The 23,800-nt window shown below is 38.2% G+C and overlaps 1 protein-coding gene across 5 annotated transcripts in view; it reads right to left on the bottom strand.

The window, feature by feature from the left end:
* Positions 1–23,800, bottom strand: part of LOC117548142 (protein diaphanous homolog 3-like) — a 182,841-nt gene that overhangs the window by 122,867 nt on the left and 36,174 nt on the right. For 3 of the 5 annotated variants that reach the window (XM_034219218.1, XM_034219202.1, XM_034219185.1), the window contains 11 exons: positions 20,939–21,075; positions 20,122–20,227; positions 17,478–17,588; positions 16,874–16,992; positions 16,536–16,652; positions 13,309–13,427; positions 12,774–12,838; positions 11,848–11,952; positions 9,963–10,295; positions 8,404–8,518; positions 136–144 (listed from right to left, as the gene is read on the bottom strand). In XM_034219218.1, coding sequence (XP_034075109.1) covers positions 136–144; positions 8,404–8,518; positions 9,963–10,295; positions 11,848–11,952; positions 12,774–12,838; positions 13,309–13,427; positions 16,536–16,652; positions 16,874–16,992; positions 17,478–17,588; positions 20,122–20,227; positions 20,939–21,075 — 1,336 coding nt within the window. The remainder of the gene's footprint in view (positions 1–135; positions 145–8,403; positions 8,519–9,962; positions 10,296–11,847; positions 11,953–12,773; positions 12,839–13,308; positions 13,428–16,535; positions 16,653–16,873; positions 16,993–17,477; positions 17,589–20,121; positions 20,228–20,938; positions 21,076–23,800) is intronic. The other 2 variants (XM_034219192.1, XM_034219210.1) reach the window with 1 other exon arrangement.

The following is a 23,800-nucleotide window of genomic DNA, read 5'->3' as shown; positions in this document are numbered from 1 at the left end:
AATCTATTGTCTAAAGATGTGGAGTATTTTCTCTTTCTATTTGAATACAAATATGGACTAACTGAGTAAAAAGTTGAAACTGGTACTGTAAACTGAGGTTAAAAAATAAACTCAAGGAAACAAAGAAATACTAACCTTTGGTTTCTGTTCCGGAGAGAACATGAAGGCAGATCATGCAGCCAAGCAGAAGTTGCAAGGACAGAATTTAGAAAGCAGGATGAGCAAGAGAGAAAAACAGAAACAGAGGGGAACAAAGGAAAGAGGGAAAAGCTGGTTAGCACTTTTTGAAGTAAGCATTATTTCAGACAGTTTATTGTCAGCAGAGAGACAACAGAAAGAATTGCACTAAATTCAAAGTGATGTTTGGTTCATACAAATACATGTTGTATGCATTAACAATACAAAATCATTGTTATGGAATTATTCACAATAACAGACATATCAAAAGGAGCGGAGCTGAGTTTCTTACAGTCACAGAGAATTACACAACCTCAGGATGTGTGAGTCTTAATGTTCGAACACTGGTGAGTGATTTGAGTCCCCAATGACATTAATAGTCAAAGATGAATGGCCCAAATTCACATCAGACATGACGGGTCAGAGCCATTGTTCTCTCACTTAAAATATGTTGATATGTTGCACTGCATTGCATTTACAAATTGACGTGCCCAGATCCTGACTCTCAATTGTTTTTATATATGTATAAAAGGGCTTTGATCCACATTTAATTCAGTGATTGCAGCAAGAATATATCTGTAACGTTCACTTGTGTTGTAAGGAATAAGATATAAAGGTTAGAGTAAATTAACTTTATATGTTTAGTTGTGTTTGTGAGAGAAACTAGATTGAAACACAAAACGTATTTAGTACTCAGTGACCTTATATTCTTTGAATATTTCAATCAAAATAAATATCACTGCCCTACACCTCGTGCATTTTTCAACAAAAATGTTTTCCATTTAACAGACCACAATTCCCTATTGGTCTATGACATCATGATACAGATGCAGACTGTGCACTGTTCCTCTCTGCATGGGTCAGGTGACAATCTGTTCAAATAGATCTGCAGCTTACGCCACACTCAGGTCTCTCTCTTTTGAAGTTCCTTGATGAAGCTCTAAGAAGAGGAAGGACTCCTCTCCACCCTCACTATACACAGAGACAGTTACCACAAAGACTGCAATTAAAGCCCTCGGATGTCAAGGGAACATATTAAAGCTTAAGAGTTCAAAGGCAGACATTGAAGCATTATTAGCTATGCTTAATTTATAATCTGATTATTAATCATAATGAAACAACCCTCGCTCGTGGATGTAATGATTAACTTCAGTTAACCCTTGACTTTATACTCAACCTGAAAGCTAAATGACTTCTGTCATAGCACCTCCTTTTTTTTCACCATGTGATCACTGCTCAAAGGCCTAAGTAGAACTTTAACTAAGTCTTCTAGCAGATGTGTGAGCACGTCCTACTGTAGTAGATTCAAACAGTGGCTGAATTGGTGTTAAAACACATTCAGACCAGGTACATAACAATGTCCATATTTTGTCAAACTACTTTCTGCAGCTGCAACGAAATCCTGCTCACTCACAAATATTAACACACATTACATTACATTAGATTACATGTTAGACGCTTTTATCCAAAGCGACTTACATACTCAATACTGTGGACAATCCCCACAGGAGCAATTTGGGGTGAAGTGTCTTGCCCAGGGACACAACGACATGCTGACTGCTGTGGGGTTTGAACCTGCGATCCCCAGATCCGAACACCAACGCACTAATCCACTGCGCCACACGCCTAAAATCTCAACACGATAGGAAACAATCACATCATGAGTGATGGAGACAATTATTCATATATTCTCACACAGAATGTAGAATATAAACTGAGATAACTTTGTGTGCAATAAACAGTGTTTTCACAGACTTACAGCCGTCCTGTGTGCACTGACACTGCGTTACAACAAAATAGCTAAAACAAAAAAAGGACATGCAGAGTTCACTTCTGAGCTGAGGGTGACTTGATGCTGTGTATATTTAAATATGAGTGTGTATACCCCTTCCGCCTTAGTGAGAGGCTTTCAAAGGCCGTAGTTAGAGTAGCACAATAAGGGGCAGCAGGGTCAACAGCGGTACTAGTGGCTCTTTTAAACATACTTTCTTTCCCTCTGGAATTCCAAATGTCTGACTGCCTCGTGAGGGAAAAAATAAATCTTCAAACTGCGCCTTCAACATGCCTGAAATGGCTCACCTCAAAAGGTAAGAATGAGAAGCAGTGAGGGACTTGATGAGTTCCTGACGTTCCCTCTTCTACACACAGACTCACTCCAGTCTCCTATTTTGCGAGCTTTCAAAAGTTGTAGTGTTTTGTGAATGCATGCGGAGAAAGAAACTACTCTCCAGATGTTTCATCTTTCACAAAGCAAGCTGTCCACTTGCATGCATCGACTCATAGAGAACAGCAGCTGTGTTATAGGAGAGAGCAGACAGAAAGGGGAAAGTAGAAAGTGATACAAAAGAACAACATAGCGGGAGTGCATGTCTTAGCTTCAAGTTCAAAAGCAACTCATCACTATAGAGGAAAACTATTATTTACCGACATCTATGGTTTGGGCATCAAGGTAATTCTTTGTTGAGATATTTTCATAAAAAATAAGGTCAGGTGATCACCTAAATAATTAGGATTCCTATTGTGGGGACATTAATTGATGCCTCAAATCTTATGGCAGTCTATCTTGTCCAGACCTTTAACTCGATCTAAAATGTTCCCCTGTTGGTGGCTCCAAGGGAAAATGAACATAAAGTAATTTATGTTCTGGGGACCATGAATGAAACAATGCACCCTGTAGTCGTGTCTTAATATATTAACTTGATTAACTTAGTTATATTATATAACAAAATCACCTTAAGGGGGTGGCCTTTAGGTCTAAAATATTGAGATGCATATTAGTTACAAAGAAAATAAACTACATCGGGCCAATAGTAGAAGCAAGCAATCATGCGTTTTGGGGTTTTTTTCCTGGCAAAATGGATAAAAAAAGTCTTCATAAGCCTAAATGTGTTAGTGCGTGTTCGTGCACGTAGGTATTATTGAATAGAGCACTTGAGCGGGTTGGAACACACAGACAGCTCATTTACAGTAGTTGTCATAATTGACAACACGGGAAGAGTGCCTTTCTTTTGAATGAGTGAGGAAATAGGAAATCAACACTGTTTTCCTGCTGCAACATACAACCCTCTCTGACCAGCAGCATTGATTCAGTGTAGCAGGTCACAATTAGACTTGATATATAATCCCCGTCTCTTCAGAACCTTTTCTCCTTGCAGCAGGTACTAAACCACTCACCTTGGTGAGAATGTGTTATTTCAGAGAGGGAGTATTGTTGCTTGACCTTTAGGTAAATAGCAACAAAAAGCACCTGATTAAGTGTGTGGCTTTACTTATTGTTGTACTATGACATATTAAATTAGCCATATTGATCCCCAGGGGGAAATGAAGGTGTTGTAGCATCACAAAGACAGACATGAGCATAGATGGATAGGGAAGTCAAAAAACAACAACAATAATAGTAATAATAAATATGTACAAGTAAAATAAGAATAGGAGACAAATCAAAACTATTCAAGAGAAATTGAGAGAGAATTCAAGAGAAACACACACTTACTCAAGTTAAAAGTAAAGAGGCTAAAATGTACTGGTGTGGTTAAAAGCAAAGTAGGAGGATGTCTAATAACAGTAAGCAGCGTACACCAGAATCATTTAAATATGATTTAGCAATGACACATAGTATTGTCTGCATTAATAAAGCAACATAATAATGTTAAACTATGGTCAAGTAAAACAAACAAGTTATAACCCACTGTGTTTCAGCTTTAGTTTAGGCTTGATAACCATATCCGTTCAAATTCAATGATTAGGTCTTTTAAACATTGCAATAGTATGTACTGCATACTTCTCAAACAGCACTAAATGAACTAATCAACTAAAATGATAGGTGCTTTCATGAGTCATAGTACTGTACATCTACCTTTGCAGTTTCTAAAGTAAACGGGCATCAAATTGTTGTTTACATTTGAGATTGATATTCCTTTTCTTGTGTTCATTTAATTTGTGTTTACCATTGTTAATGTATAAAGGTCATTTGAGCCAACTGAAATAAATTGTTTATAGTGAATACTTACTTTAATGCGAGTTGCATATAGATGCCCTCACATTGTAAATAGGTAGAAAAACCAAAGGAATTGACTGATTAAAAAAATAAATCACTATTGAATGATTTGAGTTGTAGTGAAGCTCTGAGGTTACCCTGTTTGGCCATAAAAGAGACACAATACGAGGCTAGCGAGAGAAACTACTACTGCAGCTACTAGTACTACTACTTTGAGGAGCTTTCCTGTCTAGAGGATATTGCTTTAGTAGAGAACATTGAGTTGACCTCAACTGCTGAACAGAAGTGCTTCCTCAGCCTGATAACAAATTACAAAGGCTCATCAACTCTTAAGTGTTGAATGCCTGGCAGTACAAAAGTTAGAGGTAGGATGGAAGAAACACATCTAATAGAAGTTGAAAGAGGACAAGTCTGTGTCAAGGTGATACATTTGTTGTAAGGACGCAATTACTTTAAAGGTGAAACCAAGCAAGGAGATGCTGATCAAAATTGACCAAAAACAGACATAAAGAAATAAAGAAAAGAGCTGTGTATGTAAAATTACCTGACATTCTCTATTTTTTTGCTGACTGTGTCTGATGGACTTGAAAAGCAATTTAGGGACAACATCGATTGATCTGTTGTTCTCTTTTTGTGAGGCCCAATAGTTAAGTGTTGTTTCAGCCAAGTCAATAAAAAGGAACTGATCTTGCCCATCAGTTGTTGTTCACCTCAAAGCATTGGGAAAAACATCATTAAGATACAAGTTTTTAGAACAACCATGCAAAATAGTTAGCCAAAGAAAAGACACCTGGTATGGAAGAGATGTGTTATAGTGTAAAAGCTAAAAGGCAAGCAAAGAGAATGAGTACCCAGTTAAAACCAAATGAAAAGCAACTGTTCAAATGCTTACCTGATAATTCAACATCCACCAGCAGACATTATAAAGTCCATTCTAGGTTGCAAATGTATCCTCCTCTCAAAATTGGCTTTTGCTTCTCCTGTGCTTAAAGCAACTCTGCAATTGCTCTATTTGACTGAAAACACACAAACTGATAAACATTAAAAAGTCTGCGTCTCAATGTTTTGTCCTTAATTGAAATGTTCCATTGAAGTGTATTTATTACGACAGCACATTTGCATCAAAATATACAGCTAAAGAGCAGGGACTTGAGAGACAAGCACAGAAAATAAATTCATATTATTCAGCTTGGTGGTCTAATTAAATTTCATTCAGTCTGACCTGCTGCTCGAAGTAAAAACAACCATTTATTGCAATTTGCTCACAGAGGGGATGCGTTAAAGTGTCCAAAAACCAACATCCCACGCTGAATAGATAAACAGAGGAGCCAAATGGATAATAACAAATAACAAATACATATTAGTTTTCAAGTGCAGTAATATAAATTATAATTAAATGTGGAGTTCCAGGTTTCCTTCAACATTTTTTGAATAACAAAAATAAATAAAACCAGTGTTTTTATTAACACTTGTTCAGTTTGCAGCCTGACAGAATGCACCAGTGATGGCTTCAAAATAAACTATTCAACAAATCCCCATCCAAACTCAGCCGGTGTGTACAGGAAGGAAGGGATCCTCTTATGAAACAGGAGCGTGAGGCACAAACATCACGAAAGAATACGGACGTTTCAAGGGATATTAATGAATATTTAAGAGGGAAAACTGAGTGAATGCTGTTTCATACCGTGTCCTTTTTAATGTTTAATGCTGATCCAGATGCTTCTGCTCTTAAGTGAGATGAAACATGTTGCTACATGGCTGAGTTAATAAGATGACAAGTCCACATGCACGTATACATACATGCACTCTCACTCACACACAGCAATAGTAGCAACCGTGTTCAAAGGCTGAGGCAAGCAGTCATGCTGCTGTACAACCTCCTCTGGGACCGGGGGGATCAGGGAGGAACAAAACTACGTGGATGGATTCAGACCTTGAGAAAAAGTCGGATTTAGACAAATGTTTCATGTTTTGTCTGTGCAAATCTAAAATGCATTACCCATGAGCAATAACAAACTAGACGGCTAGCATTCTCCTGTACAGAAGGGCTTTGCTGTGACTCTTTCTTTATGATGATGCGTTTCATGATTACAGTAAAACAAAATGCTGTGTGCAAACATATGCAGGATCTAGAACATTACCCCTACGGAGAAATACAGTTGTCTGCTGGCGGACATCCTTCCTTTGTCCTCTCCGGAGAACACCTGCTTGACTGTCTCACTGTCTACCTGTTTGCCATTTAGATTGCCTCCATTATTCAACGCCTTGACGGTAGGAAGCAAGGGTGTACTGGCTTGCGTGGGGGGGGGGACTTTTGCGCCTTGAGAGGACCAGCATAGAGTTGTGACAGGTAGATAACACCTGGATGAATAATTCAAATTGGCATAAGTAAGCCGAGTCAGTGACAAGACAAGGAAGAAAACACAAAACGTGAATAAATCATCAGAGAAGGGACTAATAGACCCCGCACAGGAGAGGACAAGACTGATAACATATCATGCTACCTCCTGCTGGAGCTTTAATCATTCCAACAACCTTGTACATGAATATTACACATCTTGCCAGAAATACTAATGTGTGAGAATGTAACTGTATGGTGTCTTATCATGGAGCAATACCACTGGGGATATAGCCTACTAAAATGTAAGAGAGATTTAAACTGCTAAGAAGGGGGACGTCAGACCTGAGATGTGAGACATACATATGTAGTCTATTCAGATAGAGTAGGCTGTTCTGTCACTACTGTTGTTCAACACTTCTCCACATAAACGTATTACCATGATTGCTTAATATCGTGGCAAAAACTGACATTGCACATTTTTGCCTGCAATATACTGTATACTGCAATATGAAAAAGTTGATAAATACATGTCATGCATTAGCCAACATTCAATTCTGTACTCATTGGTTGTTTGGATATGAATGGTGATGATTAACGATATGGCAGAAAAAGCAACAGCTGCAAAGCAGGCGGGTTTGGTCTCAGACCTCGCCTCAGACCCTTTGCACATTCTAACCTGGTTGACAGTTACGCCATGGGTTCTGCCGCCTCTCCTACGCAGTGAGAGAGGGCAGCGAGCAATATGTCTAGCTCTAGGGAAGCTGGGAAGTCCGGGGAGGGCTGCTGTAAAGCTCACTGTCAGTGCACCACTGCGTGCAAAAATGCTCACCAGAGAGAGAATCCTCTATGTCTCTAACCCGCTGATTGTATCCCCGGACGGATGCAGACCCCACCCACTGAGATGTGTTATATAGTTCTTTGTGAAACTGAGGTGGGCCAACCCAGACTGTAGGTTATCAGTGAGAAACACTCATAAGTCATGGAAACATTCATACTGTGCAAATGTTCCCATTGTATGAAGCGGCAAAAAAGTTAAAGCATGACCTGTTTGAGTTCATTTGCCAGTGCTGAAAAACTATATTCGGCAATTTATGACTAAATGAATAGATACAAGCATAGAACATTCATATTTCATATGTTTAACTGCCTCAATATTACTCAATGAATTGATGAGTTCATGAGTTGTACTTTCCAGCGCATAGTTTTAAATACTAGTAAAATATAACATTGATGTTGAGATCATGCAGTGATGCTTTTAATAATATTTTGTTTAATCTTTCCCACCGGAAAATGTAAATAACACATCAGGGACGTTATTAGCCAAGGCTTCTTTCAAATGAATGCAACATTTAATTTAACTTAATAAGACCAGCACCTACACTAAGCTCACTGAAATTGGACCAACTCCAGATATACCAAGTAAGTGATGACTTCTGCCATGCATAACTCACGATCCATTCACTCAAAGGGATATTAAATAAACACTGTTTTCTAGAGGGTAGCTAAACACTCTCACAGACTTGCCTGTATCTCTGTCATGCAATTTCACATTGCTCTCACATTGTTCTTCCTTGTTTTACCATTACATCTCAAATGAGAAACCCTGCCATTTTCTTTCAGAGCAACACATTTGACCCGGAAAGTTTGTCAGAGTTATACAGAAGAGAAAGTGAAGAGGAGAGAAAAGAGAAGGTGCCGAGTAGAGTCACACAAATATGTAGGGGAAAAAAGGATTTAGAAATGTCCTCAACGGTTTCTGTAAAAGTAAAGTTCTTTGCTCTTTGCTTTAGAAATGTGTTGCAATTATAAGTTAAAACACAAAACCAAATTGACTCAAAATACAAGAGCAGCAGTCAGACAGAGGGACATTTAATAAATGAAGACTGACCTGTTCTTTGTGAACCAAAAGTGAGAGCAACTCTGCAGAGTAATTCTGGTTTTGCATATTGGTTTTCATCAGCCCGCACCCAAAAACAGCTCTCTGACATTTCCTGGGGACGAATCTGAAAACAAACATCCACACGCTTCAGATCATTGAGTAACTTGTGGATACTAAAAGTATTTCAGATTATACAGTCTACAGCAGTAAAAGTGAATATAATGGAAAGCCATCATTTGAATCAGATACTGGGTACATTGTAAAGATATAGGCCATATATACATACAGTACAGAGAAGCTCCAGACAATTTAATAATTCCTAAAATGTGGTTAAAACTAAAAAGTAGTACATAAGTGTCGCCAACCTATTACTGCTGGGCAATAGTCAAGATAAGACGGTATTAAAGTTTGAATCATCGAGTTTTGTGCCAAAAGCAGTTTTGTCACTGGTCTTTCATCATAAAGGATAGTTGCTCCTCTCCAAAACTTGCTGAGCTCCAAATAGAGTTGAAAGTTTGAAGTCTTAATACTTAAGAAGTTTCTGAACAGCATTGTCTCAAACCTAAACATATGTGGGGGTCTCATACAGCTGTGCCATAGAACAGGTCATTTTCATGTAACTTTGAAATTACAAGCATATGGTTTAGTTTGCCGAACACCAGTACATCTGATATTTAATTATTAATCAAATCACAATTTGATATCACTAGTGATGTGAACTAATATTGCACTGCAGAGAACAACATCTGTAGAGGTAGCACTAAGGCTGCTCTGAAAACAGCATCTGATCATCTGTTATTTTCAATTATCACTTTCTTGGCAGCGAGGACGAAACTTGTTATTTAGTTCTTAGAAAAACATCTGTACTGTTCAGGCTCTGCCAAAGAAAATCAGTAACAAAGGAACAAAGAGCAGAGAAAAGGGCCCCTATAAATACCTGGCCTAAATTCTCAGTTTCTTGTTGCAAACCTTTTATTAAGCATAATTCAGCAGTCTGTAATATCTCTCATTATACTGAAGATCACTAATAATAGATATCTGTAACGCCAGTGTTCAATTAGAAAACACATGTCCTAAATGTACTGGAGTCCTATATGATAAAATAGCCTACGGATAAATAAAACATCTGAGTTAGTTTTCTTTACTTTTTTAGTGAAGTGTTGATTTGTGTCAAAATGTATGACGTAAAGCAGCAACGTGCAGGAAGTGTCCATATTTGGAAGGCTGAGAGGTTAAAATGGCTAAATGTTGTAGCTCTAATTTCATCTAGGTTTAGAAAGATTAGAAAAATATGTAAAGCGTTAATATTTTTTTATTTAATTAAGGTCTCAGTTTATAATACATACCCATTGATCCTATCTCTGTCAGTTTTTCTTTCATTTATTTTGTATTAAAGACTTTACATTTCTCTTTCACTATTCTCCAACAGCATCATGAATCTCTGCTCAATTCAAAGACATTTCAATCGATTTGACTCCAAAGTATTTGAGGCTTTAGTTTCTGGCGTAACAGACTGCATTGTATAAAAATAGGGGTGGTTAAATATTAAAAGCACCCTGCAGTGTTACCTTAGACCAGTTGAGGCGCTTCATGGAGGTCTCAGGCTTGAAATCCTTCTTAGGCCTGAGGCCATAAGGCAGCGCACGGTGAGTGGGGGAGCCTAGACCACCCCCAAACCCTAGAGGGGGTGGAGGGGGGGCACCAAATGGAGGAGGCATTCCAGGTGGGGGAGGGCATCCAGGTGGGGGAGGGCATCCAGGTAAAGGAGGCGGAGGAGGCGGCGGAGGGGGAGGTGGTGCCCCAGATGCTGGAGCAGGCGACGGAGCCCCAGACTGAAGGGCTGAGGAACAGGATGTTTGTCCAACATGGGGGGGGGACAGACCCACCGGTACAGCCCCAAACTAAAGGAAGAGAAAGTATGTGGGAACATAAACTCCAAATATATGCTCATTTTACTCAAGGTGTGACGCTGAGATAATATATATAATATACTGCTCCAGAAAATCCACTGACAAACTCCAAATCTAAAACTATTAAAACTACTGTTGCACTGGTAATACGTGAAGAACCATGTTTTCTCTTTCTCTTTTGATATATACATTCACTATGTATGTAAATTGTAAATACATTTCCACATAAATAAATAACATGTCGATATAACACGATGGTTTGGTGATGTGGACTGCAGTATCGCCTCCAGTGTAACTGAACATATTGCATAAATATGTTCACAGCATTTACAAAGCTAAATAGGCTTGAATATAGTTTTTTAATTAGTTGGAAGGTCAATTTTAATTTGCTTGCCTCATAGAAAGATTTTATTTGTATTGATTCCTGCTCTCTTATTTCATTACAAAAATATTTTTGGTGATTACCATGGATTTGTATGCAGTGTGGAGCAGTGCTCAAGAAACCCTTCCCCAGATCAATAAAATAAAAGGTGAATCCACAGTGTGAGGTAAAAACAGGGAATAGGATTGAAACTGGGGAGAAAAAAATGGAAGCAGACTAACTAGAAACTACAACAGCACAGTAAAGTGTCCTCGCTAACACCACTGTGGTGCGGATAAGAGAGGCGTGTTCTCTCAACCATCCAGCACAGACCAAACGCTCGTAAACCATCCAAACTCTGTCCAGAACTTACCCACCATGATTTGTTTTTTTCCCAAAGCCAGAAAATCAAATGTTATAACCGGGGCTACAAAGTTTCGTAAATTGTATCATAGGGAGCAAATGGCTTATTGATCCATGCACCAGTTTTAGATTAAAGACGCACACTAAAGGTCAGCCCTGGGCCCTTACTCTGCCACCGCCTCTAGAGGGAAGAACTCCTTTTCTGAATTCACAAGTGTGTGAGTGTGTGTGCCGGTGAGAGTAAGACTGACAATGACAAAGACGGACAAAGACAGCAAGACAAACTGTGTGTGTGTTCGCATTGGCTAGATGTACCCAACGTATATTGTACCAAGGTGCTATTTGAGTATTCATTCTGTGTGTGCTCACTCAAATTGAAAAATTATCAGGAAAATAAAAAGGAAGTTCTCTTCTTCTCTCAAAGCGTGGAGTTATCTTGCAGTGCCAGGGCGTAGGAGCAACTCTCTGGGGTGTTGGCGGGTAGGAGAGAGGCCCAGTAGTGAGGTTGAAGGGAGTTGTCAGAATAAATTGCTTTTAGAACAATTTCCCCTTATGGGATGAAGATCAGAGAATCAGAAATAGCCAACATCGAGGACTGGTCAGTATTCTCATTAGACTTAGTTTCGACGGGCCCGTAGAGCCTTCATGTCAACTCAAACGGCAGGCTCCAGTGGATAAAAACACCACAAACCCCAAAATAACAAGAACATCTCATAAAGGAAAGTAAGAAAAGAAAGTTTAATTGCAATTCTATAGTAGATTTAAGGGGGATTCGAAATGAAAGAATGACATTGAAAATATATAATAACGGTAATTTACCTGAGAGCGGAAGGCCAACAGCTCCGCTTGGAGTGCAGCTATTTTATCATTACACTGAACCAGCTGAGCTTGTGACTCCTGTCTGTTTAGAAACTCCTCGTCAAACTGAAAAGAGAAACGGATATCCAGATAAGTCACACGAAGGAGCTGATATTAATGAAACTAGGAATTAACATAAGCAGTACTCATTTAAAGTGTTTAAGTTAAAGGATGTACTTGTTTTATATAATCGACATTCTTTTTACCTCGATTACCTTCATTTACGGATTGAAATTCAATATGTTGTCTATTACTCGTTCATTTTATAGAAACCTTTTGAAGTACCATACAAACATGCCAATCAGTGAGCTCATCCTTCTAATCAGGATCTACAACCTGCTTCTTCCCAGACTTCAATTAATCACAGCAGCCAATCCATTTGACCTCACAGGCATGTTTTTGTCTGGCCAAAATAAAAAAGTTGCTACATTAATAGGGGAAGTACAGGTTCTGCTACAAACTATTTTATAACTGAAAAATCTAGATCAAATATTTTGACTGAAAAGAAAACAGTTTAACTTGCATTTCAAGAGTTTGGTTTCCTGCATTTTTAAATGTTAAGATCATAAGTCAGTGTTTATTATTTTCCAGTATTGTGTCTTAATATGTAATGCTCACTTTTCTGGTTTTTAGAAAGGAATCAGAAAGCAATTCAAACTCATTTTCTGCTAAGTGATGACTAGAAGTGTACAGTATGCAGCAGCTTAAAACACAAGCCCCCCCGAGGTTGCCATGGTCACCTTTACTTCACAGTAAAAACAGATGCTGTTTTTAAAAACAAATTAGAGTAAATATGTGCAGGCCTAATTGGGCTTTGTTTTGGCCAGGTGGTGTAGTAGATATGTAGTGGGTTCAAAATCTAAGTGGTTTTCTTTGTAAAGACTTGCCTTCTGTGCCAGTTCTGAAGCTCTTTGTTCGTACTCATCAGATCGAGCTTTATCTACACACACATCTGAAAACACAAAAATGAAATTAAAATGTGTATGTTGTTTTGAAATACCTGTTATGTTTGATACATTTAATTCATAATCCTCTATCCAATTTCAGCCACCACCACTTTCTACTTCTTTCCCCCAGGATACATGACTATTATATTGTTACTCATATCATTTGAATTATAATGTTGTTGAGCAGGTCTCCCTTGAAAAAGAGATCAATGATCTCAATGGGATACTCCTGGATAAATAAAGGTTTGAAATTAATGAAATGAAATGTAATTTATTACTATCTTTTTGTCTAATCCATCAAACGCACACAGAGACAAACACACACTGTTTTTATTTTCTTGTCTCCATGTATATCTTGTAATGTGTCTATATGTGACACTGTACTTATATGCACTCGTCTTATAACTCCTATATCACTAAATAAAAAAATGAAATACACGTTATGCAAAGAGACTGGCACAAGTTTGGGACTTACCTAAGAGGTGACTGAAGTCCACATCGAGGCGCTTGCGGTAACCGAAGTCGGGGTCAGTGCCACTGCGGTGGAGCACAACCTGAGACACACACTCCTCAATGATCTTAAAGTACTGGGGCCTGAGTGTCAGGAACAAGAGAGATAAGAGTGAAGAGAGACAATGAGAAAAACACAGAATGAAAAAAAATCACTTTATTTCATTATTTTCAATTCATTTTTAAAGTTGATGTATTCATTTCACATTCATTTGCTGTTAATTGGACAGTTATGGGTGGGAGAGGAAGTGAAGTGCAGTTAAGTACGGTAAGTAAAAAGGTGTGGGAAATGTGAAACTAATCAGGTATTGCGTAAAAGCTATCAGAGATTAAAACATAACAGGAGGCTCCAAGTCAGAACCTCTTACCATCATGGTGCATTGGTGAGTCAATTCATAGCCTGATGTTCATATGACAGGTGCAAATTGAAACCATCTGACACAATTTATTGTACATGCTAAACGACATCATTATCGCTGACACAAGAATCAGGAGTATCCAGAATTCTCACACACCTTTCTCTAAAACCAAATCCCCAATTTCCACCACTCCCCAGCTATTAGGAAATATATGACGACATGATAAATGGGAAGGGAAATGGCTAGCAAAAAAAAAAATCGAGAAACTTTTAAACAAATTAAAAATGAAAGGGGTGAAAAAAGGATGGAATAGGAAAACAGGTTGTGTTCCGAGTAAGCAGATACACAGTATGCACTCCATTGGTTTTCTATTTCAGAATGTTAACGTTCATAAATTATAAAAAAAAAGTCTAACTCTCTTGATTATGTCATTATAATATGGCGTCAAACAATTACTAAACGTATATCTTACTACAAACACTGTTTTGATGGTGCTGAACAATGGGAACAACACCGACGTATAACCAGGTGCTCGATATATGCAGGTAAATGGTTTGAAATGGCTCTGTCGAATGCGTTGATCACAGAATAACCCAAGGCATGCCACAGTTAGAGAGAGAGAAGATATAATAATGCAACAGATGACATGCAAGGCTGGGAGCCTTTCATTGAGCTGTGACTTTGGGAGCCCTGAGAAAAGAGGGGACTATCATTTTGACATCAAGAAAACGAAGCAGAAAATAACTAACGATCACTACATCAGTCAGTGGGGAGTGGTGCAGTGCATTCAAAGGATCACATTCAGAAATGATGCCTTGTGTGTCAACAGAGATAATTAAATTTCATCAAGGGTGGGCAACTGCCTAACATAAATGTGCAAATGTTTCCAAAAAATACTTAGCCAACTTCACAAAAAGTGTCTGTAAAGCTACACCACAAAGTATGAGAATGAGATGGAAAATATGCAGTCATCTAGATTCTAAGCCATTAAACTATGCATGTTAACAATAATCTCAATTTGTTATGAATGTTTGGCAGCATGGTGCCTATTCTAATATAATTTAAAAGATGTTGCTGTGAATGCATACACCCGAGTGTATCTATTTCACTCAAAGCTTCTGTAGAGGTCCAAAAGACCAAAATAATTCAATTAAAATTCTAACAATAATTATTGGTTGTCAATACGTGGACAATCTTTGTATCAATATAATAGTTGCCTTAGGCCATACAATCTGATAGTGGCTATTACAACTTACAAAGCTTTGATAAGACTTAGTTTCCTTCTAATGACATGTAAAGTTCCCTAGTTGGACAGCAACAGAGTTTAGATTAGACTGACAAATGTGTTGGACATCCATCCAATTGCTGGGATGTACATGTACAAAATCTGAAAGCATCCAAGGACCACTTCCAGAAAGTGGAAAATATGATGAATAAGAGTGTTTTTCATACAAACAACTTTTATTTTCCATTTACGTAATGAGTCCTCATGTACGAGTATGAGATGCTCCACGGCCCTGGAAGTTACTAGTATATGTAGTTAGTCAATGGTAAATGGACTGCATATTATATTGCACTTCTCCAGTCATTGCGACCCCTCAAAGCTCTTTACGTATACAAGTCCACATTCACCCATTAAAAAACTACACTCACACATTAAAACAGATAGAGGTTAAATACAAGAGGCCACCTCCTTACGAACATTCACCCACTGTTGGCCTTGCCATCAGGAGCAATTTGGGGTCAAGTATCTTGCCCAGTGTTATGTCGACATAACACTGAATGGAGGTCGACAATCTACCTCCTGAGCCACAGTGGCCCAGCGATTCATTGGACAAGGCAGGCAGTTAATTATTTAACATTGTTGTTTTTAAGTATTTTTGGTTTTGGATACACTACCTAAACTAGTATTGCTTTTAATAGAGAATGTGGCGAAATTGTAAAATGAACAGGCCTGCCTTGCATAGTCACAAAGCCGGTATTTGAGAATATATTATAATATTTAATCATTACTAAATAAAAGAAAGATCTAACATAACGTTTAACTGGTTTTATAATCCAGATGGTTATCTGCCGAAATAAAAATAAATCAGATTCTGTTGTTTTTCATGCCATGGTTAATAAGAACAGAACGTGGGGAGGGTGGTGTGTTTGTGTGTGCTGCTGTTATTATGCTTACAAAATAGAAATGAGCATTGCTGGCAGTCATAAGCCCCGTGATAAAATTGCAGATGAAGAAAAACTATTTAGACAGAGCCAGAGCGGAGTGCCAGACATTTTGGGTGTTGTTTTTGGGTGGGAGAAAAACTGCAGGTGATGCATTTCATATTCTTCAGATAAGAGCCTCAGCTTTTGATCAAGCCAAGGTTTAACCCACATCCAGCTGTGAGAGAACCAACATAAAATAAGCCTTTGAAAAGTAACTTTAATAGGAGATGAGAAATACTCTGGAGCCATGGTTACTGGAGATGGACTGGAGATGAAAGAGATAGCATTCTCTTTGTTAGCCAATGTCATTGAGAGGGTTTAAGCCAGAAGGAGTGAGACCTCCACAAAACATAAGCTTTTCACCAGCGTGCGTCATTACCAGTGTTCAAAAGCGGCTTAGACCTTTGTTTGTGTGTGAATTTGGCTCAAATTTGATATTAAAATGCTATATATAAGTCATTATTGCGCACCAAATATCCCTGGTCTAAAAAGATAACAATAGAGCTAAGGAATAGAGCTGAAAACTAAACGTAAAAAACAAAACACAAAGTACACGATCACATACAGGTACATACAAAAAAAAAACACTTTGATAGTTAATCTTGTGTGTGCTGCTGATCTTTACCTGACCAAGTAGTCGTTGCGAATAAGCATCAGGTGCTGCAGTATGGATAGAAAATAGGGCTCTGCATTGCTGTCCTTCACCATGCTCTGCACAATGCTGAACACATCACCCACATCAGTGAACAGAGTCAAGGACTTTTATGTAAAACGAAACATTGCATTTTCACATAAAAAAGTAAGCCCCTGAAAAGAAATGAACAAGTTATGTATTTTACAACAAAAAGAGTAGCTGACCTTAGCTTGATGACCTGACCTTTTCAAATGTACTGTATTATAGAAAACCTCACAGGAAGCGGACACTCAATTAGAATTGTGTGTTTGTTCAAATGAAAAGGATATTCCAACTCGCACTTGATGTCTTCCAGCCGATGGGAGAACTCCATCATGTCCTCTTCTTTGTGCTCCTCAAATACCTTCAGCTGAATGTCAAGGGCCTCATTCCTTATGGTTGTCAGATGCTTCAGATGGATTATATTAGATAAAGAAAAAAAAAATGTAAGAGAGACAAAGTATAAAGCTAAATAAATCAAATAGAAGGGCTTGAGACCCTTTTTGACGTCTGCTCGGGTAAATTCAAGGAGCTCATACAAAATGCCATCACACATGATTTAAAGGTGTGGGGACAGAGCCTCACTTTAATGTATTTGTTTTCTTGGCATCTACAGCTACAATGTTTACAACAATACACATGTTAGGTAGAGGGTATAAAAGCCAGTGGGTATATTATATCCCAGGCACTAACAATCAAAACTTTATTGGTTTCTGGGTGCTGGCACAGACAAAGGACGTGCAAACTCTCCTGTGTTTCATAAATTATTTGCTGGAGCAAATCTAAAATATTTCACTGAAGTGGACACCTAATTTAAATATTAATACACAGTAGGTGTGGGTTTATACCGTGTGTGTATTTGTGTGTGCGATTGTGTAGTTGTGCTGTGCTTACCGGCAAGATCTCTTTCAGGCCACAGCGCATAAATTCATTTCTGATGTGCAGCCTGAGGTCCAGCTCATCAGGGGATGTTACTAGTGCGTTGATAAGCTGCATGCATGCCACCTGCAACATAAGGGGTGCACACAACAAAGGGAGAGAGAGGGGAGGCGAAGGGAGAGGAGAGAAAAAGACAGAGAATAGTGAGAGGGAGAACCGGGGAGCGACGACATACTGCTTTTTTTCCAGAAGTTGATGAAATGCATGCCAGCATGCCAGCATGCATTCTAAATGAGTTGTGTCCCTGGGAAGCAGAAAACCATAACTAATGCATTGTCTATTTTCTCCAGTCACCAACCAGGGGGGCTGATTTTAATATTAATGCAACAACTGCAGACCCGTACACACAAAACTAACCAACAGTCAATTTAAGGGCAAACTCTCTCTTTTGGAAGCTGCTTTTTGCTCCCCTAAGAGTTTGGTTTACTGCACAGGGACCACTGCATCCTGTGACTCTTCAACTTGCCAGGCAAACACAGACAGAAAAATCTATTATTGATCAGTGAAGCAATCCACTCATGTGTGAAAAGAGGGTATGGCAGTGCTGGAGCCAAGGCAGGATATATAGATGTTTTCAGATTGAAAGCATACTTATTTTTACTTTTGTACTCAATTATAGTAATTATCTGTCCTCCAAGTAATATCTTCATATTGAAATACAGAGGTAGCATTACAAAGTGTCACAAAACCTTTATCTTGACCTGTGACTGGGGTGCAATGGCTGTCAACAATAGAATTGGAGTATTTAAAGATCCTAACAATTGAATGATTTCCTACAATCCACATACAGTAGTCTTCGGTTTAAGTAGTACACAAACTCATTTTAAGTCAAATCAAAATGCTGAGTTGAAATTTGCTGAAGGCAGAAAATCAATAAAAAGGACAAAAGGGGGGCAAGAAAGATCACTGAAATGCTTGACATCATAAAACATCGCAATATAGATGCTACATTTTAAGTCTATTTGTTTCCAGCTCATAGCACATGTAAATGATTAAAATATGTATATTTAATAATCTTCAATAGCCTAAGCTTGTAATAGGAATAATGCAGGGATCAATTACAAATATGTGAAGGCACTTAGACCTTAAGAGAATATATGGGCATCTTTGATTTTGGTGTTCCCTCTTGTGTGTATTTAAACTCATTGTCTAAATACACACTTCCACAGAGCCAAAGGCTCCCAGCAGACGGACCTTCAATTAAGTCAAGTGCCAAGAAAAGCCTTTGGCCACGCAGCGCCACAGTGGTTAGGATAACAGTATCATGCTTTAATAATGCATGGGCTTAAAAAGAAACTGTGCTGCGTTTTAGAAGTGGGAAAGTAATAGCAAAGCATCAATTCCTTTAATATTTTTCCTTTACTGTTGCTTCCACCGTCGTAGAGTATTCCTAAAGTTTTGCACCTGTCAAAGGTAGTTACATCAAACTGCACGTAAAAGCTATGGAAAATGCTACAGGGGGCATGACATATATCATCTGTCAATAAGGTTTAACATCATTGGTCATCGCATCCTAATACGAAACAACCACAGGAGAAAATGGTAATAGATTCTAGACGTGTTATACTCATCTTGTGTGTGTGTGTGTGTGTGTGCGTGCGTGCGTGTGTGTGTGCGTGTGGTATTGGATGAATGATCGTATCCCAGAGCTACCAATTAAAAATGCAGACAACATACTACAATCATTAATTACATTATTATGAGAGAAACCAATGCCACCCTCGTTTAAAGCAGCCCATATGCAATACCTCAAGTGTATGTATCGGTAGGGAGATGATAGATCTCAAATACTGTGTCCAAAAAAAAAGGGATTGCATGTCAAGGGAATGCATGAGATGATAAAACGGACTATGCGCATAGACTGGGAGAAATGTGTCAAACCTTAAAGTGGATTAGGAGGAATGAGAGGATACAAGATTATAGCTTTGGAACATGAGAAAGGGATAGCCTCTTTCTGTATGAATACAACAAATAAAGATGTTTGTTTGCTTTATTATGTTCTCTTGTTATTGGTTTTCTTTAAGCAGTAATTGTTTTTTATCCTCATCCTGAATTAATTCCTGGTGCAACAGTTCTCAAAATAAAGCTTGTTTTACATGTTTCTCATAACTAGATGTTGCTGTAACTGAAATGCTAACACTGTCATCAGTAAAGATAATTACATAAGGCAACCACAAATCACCGATGATATTCATCTTAATTAGGAACACCATAATATTGAACTTGTTACCTTACAGTTTCTTGTTTGATCCGCAAAATGAATAACATGCGAGACACTTCAACACATAAACCAACTGCTTCAAGAACAGCTCGCAAGCTCTCGGTAGTGAATTAAAGGAGACGACTCAAATATTTGCAATGTATAGGTGTTTGAATGTTGCCGTTGTACTCTTCCTAGAATTAAAACAAGTATAAGCTTAACTCTTTTGGGCAAGAAAATACTTTCAAATCCAATCATGTGTAAGTCCCCTGAGCACAGAGAGGTTATGATAAGTTAAAATGGTTAACTTCCCAAAGCCCTTCCATATTTCATTTCAGAGAAATGTGAGGGGGGCAGAGCGGTGTCGCTGGCTGTACGGAGCTTGTACTTTGCACTTACTTGTAATTGAACCGAGCGATCTCGGAGCCCCTGCACAATGGGACTGAACCTCTCGATGCCTCGCCATTCTCCTGCTGTGGTGATGGCTTCAAGGACCTTTTCCAAACTAAATGAGAACATGAAATGCATGAGCGAACAATTGAGGAAAAATGAAGTCATAGATTCATTTAAAGGGATTTTGACCGATGAGCTCTCTCCTATTCCATTGTATCCAATGTCCCTTTATTGTCAATTTGACAAAAGTGGATGGTCCTTTCCAGGGGATTTCATCACTTTCACCATAGAACACACCAGGAGACTTGAGTTTGATTGTACCGGGACTTTTTATACTATAGTGTACTTGAAAATGCATACTTTAATACCTATTTAAATGACACTTAAAATATCTCCTATATCTTATATGATGCTGTTATCACTTTCAATCTCTCAAACTATATTACCTCACCAATATCTTGTGTATTTTTACTAGACACTACTCTCGTAAAAACATTGTTAATATACAATATATTGACACCAGAGTTGTGGTGTGTTCTTTTAAGAGTGAGTGACAGACCTAGTTTATTCAAATACAAATATTATAGTCTGTGAATATGTGGCAGTTCACGCTTTTGCAAATGATTGTCTTGTTATGCTTCACCCTTAACATTGTAAGCCCTGTAAAACCTTTTGATTCCGTGAGATAATAAATGATAAACAGCTCTTATCACACCAAAACCAATAGAGTCTTGCTTTTGCAAAATCCAAAATATCGACTTTGACCATTACAAAAGCTGTAAGACATGGATATGTTGACAGAATGAATGAAGCCAGGCCATACGTGTTCTCTTCGCCCACAATGCAGATGGCTGACAGCAGCTTCACCACGTCAGTCATCATGGCAGACTGGGTGGGATCAATGGCTCTCGCCAATAACGCAAGACTCTTCTCTTCCCCCAGGATTCGATCCAGGCCATACTGAAGTAAACAAAAAAGACAAAACATGATTACCCTGAAAGGTTGTGATTCTCCACTTTTGCAACAACAAGAACAGTTTCCTGTGTAACAGTCAAACACAATCCTATTACCTCAAGACTCATTTTTATTTTAGTTCCATCTGTAATGCAATGCCACAGCACAATTTAGTGTGCAAATGGCAGGGTAATTTATAAGCTGATTTAGAATAATTCTGTTATGAGTTGCAGTGTGTTGGATACTGAAGCCAACACAGAGAAAAACACTCAAGCAAGGACACCATCATTAAAAGTACCAATATTGTTAGTGTAATTGTCAATACAGTACAAGCATGTGGTAAAAGCAATGTACAATGAAAACAATTGTAAGCGTCATTCAATTCTGTAATTTCTGCTGAACAATGAAAGGTCAGGTTCATTTATAATATGTGTTTGTAAAGAGAAAACCAATCATTGAATTGTTCAATCAACAAATAAAACATTACATTTGATTCAGGTTTTATAGCAATGAAAAGGGGCTTTATTTGACCAAGTAAGGCTTCAACAAGTGATGCTTTTTCCCTTTCCCTTGTGATGAGGGGTTATACATTTAAAGAGAGTCATCCAAACAAGGATTGTAAAGTCAGTTTTGAAAATAGATTTGCTAGTAAGAAATGTATTTTTTGTTGAATTGTATGTCACTTTCATTTCATGTCTATCATCATATATTTCCAATATTTAGCATTGCTTCACACAGTAAAACTTAAAGGATGAATTGGTCAAAGAGCGGCATTGACTCTTGTGTCAATGCCGCAAAGAGCAGTTGACACTTCAGGTTCAACTATTCAACCATACTTTTGATGTTCGCACTGCATCGTTTTTCAGCAGTTGTCTCTCTATACTAAAACCTATTCAATCTTCAATATGTTGTTTATATATACTGTACACAGCATCGCATCAAATAGATGAAGTGATAACACTGACAACTATTGAAGTCAGTATGAACAAAGTCACACAAATAAAATATATCTGTGAACACTACATGCACTTAGAGTAACTTTAAAGCTTAGCAAACATATCTGATCTAAATTGGGGAAATGGTTTTCTTGATTAAGTTCAGTTGTTAAAAAGGGCAGTTTCACTGTGTGTTAACCTAACTATTAATATGTCTTTATTATGCCATTCGTGACAGACAATAGAATATATGCATCTATGTGACTTGATGCAGGGAGGCAGAAGAAAAAAAGTCTGCAGTGACAGCTGGAAGAGAACACCTGTCTTCTTGGCATTGTGCGTACATCCCATCCCAAGATGCCTCCCTAGCCAGGGAAAGGTCTAGGCTGACAGAGAGGCCTGCGGGTAAATGCTGGCGTCTGGCGCCTGTTGAGACGCCGGATTACATGAGACCTTACAGCACACTTTGCACCAGAGTGCCTGTATATCTGTCTCCGTTGGGCTTAAGCTCCATGTGGCAAGAGTTTTTTTTCTTTTCTTTTTAGCTTCTGTGGACTTACAACACACACGGAGGACAAGCTGGAGCATTGTAGAATAAAGCTTCCTCAACTCTTTTTAAGAAGCAATTTTTTTACAATTGGAGCAACATGTATAATTTCTGTCATTCTGTTGGCAAACCTAAGAAAACTTGCCTAACCAAACTGTAACTTAATAATTTCAAAATTAGTTCTAACAGTGTGGGAAAACAAAGTTTCCTCAGTGGCTGACATTGATAAGTTGTATTTTCAGGTTCATTAAGGAGCAAGCTACAGATGACAGCTTCACACACATAATCACATGACCTAAATCAGGTATGTTAGAGATGCCGACTATCAGCTTCTGTTCCTTTTTGGTCTTGTATTTTCTAAATTACATTTTGTATCTTCTATAAATCATTTGTTTGATGTAACACGACGACTGTCTATGTCCACCTGTCTTTACTATAGTATGGCTTATATGGACCAAATAGTCCTATAGCTAATGTAACTACACTAAACTTCAGGAACTAAATCCATAACCAAAGGCTATTTTGGAATATTATGTTGCATTCCAATGAATGTGAGAAGCTGTACAATGACTGCTTTGACTGTGTTGCAATACTCACACACAACACTTAGACATGGATAAAGTGCTCTGTGATTTTAAGTTATTAATGTAGTATTTTTCCACTTTGAAACAAGTTGTGTTTATTCGCCTGTTCTCTCACAGGCATATCTTTCTCTCCTTTAAACTTTCCTGGTCACACACTCACTCTGTTAAGGCCTAACTCCAAAGAGGGACTTTTTGAAGGACAGCTACCCCAGACCTGTGCACATGTGTCTCACTGTGTCATCCAGATTGTATCAGGACATTAGTAAAACTCCCCTCGATTGGCTTCATATTGTAGTAATGCTGCTCTTCTCCTCCACTGGTTATAAACCCTTTGTAATCCCAGGTGCCTAATTTGGTAATTGCATGAAAACACCAGATGTCGAAGTGGAAGAGATTACAATTACCCTCAGAGATCACAGTGTACTCCAAATATGCGAAGTTATTCAAGATGGATTATCCCGAAGGGTAAAAGGACAAAACTGACATACTAATTGAGGACATATTTCTTATAACATTCATGTAGGATAGGGAAAAATCTAACGTTTTCCAACACAGCTGACTCTTCAATGAGTCTATGATGGTTTATTAAATCGCAAGAAACCCCACTGAAAAGTTAAAATGGTGAATGTTGTTTTACTGACTTTAAAATACAGATAATACACTTG

This window comes from Gymnodraco acuticeps, unplaced genomic scaffold (assembly GCF_902827175.1).
Source record: "Gymnodraco acuticeps unplaced genomic scaffold, fGymAcu1.1, whole genome shotgun sequence".
NCBI lineage: Eukaryota > Metazoa > Chordata > Actinopteri > Perciformes > Bathydraconidae > Gymnodraco > Gymnodraco acuticeps.
The sequence above is the reverse complement of the archived record's forward strand: the minus strand, read 5'-3'. Positions and strand labels throughout refer to the sequence as shown.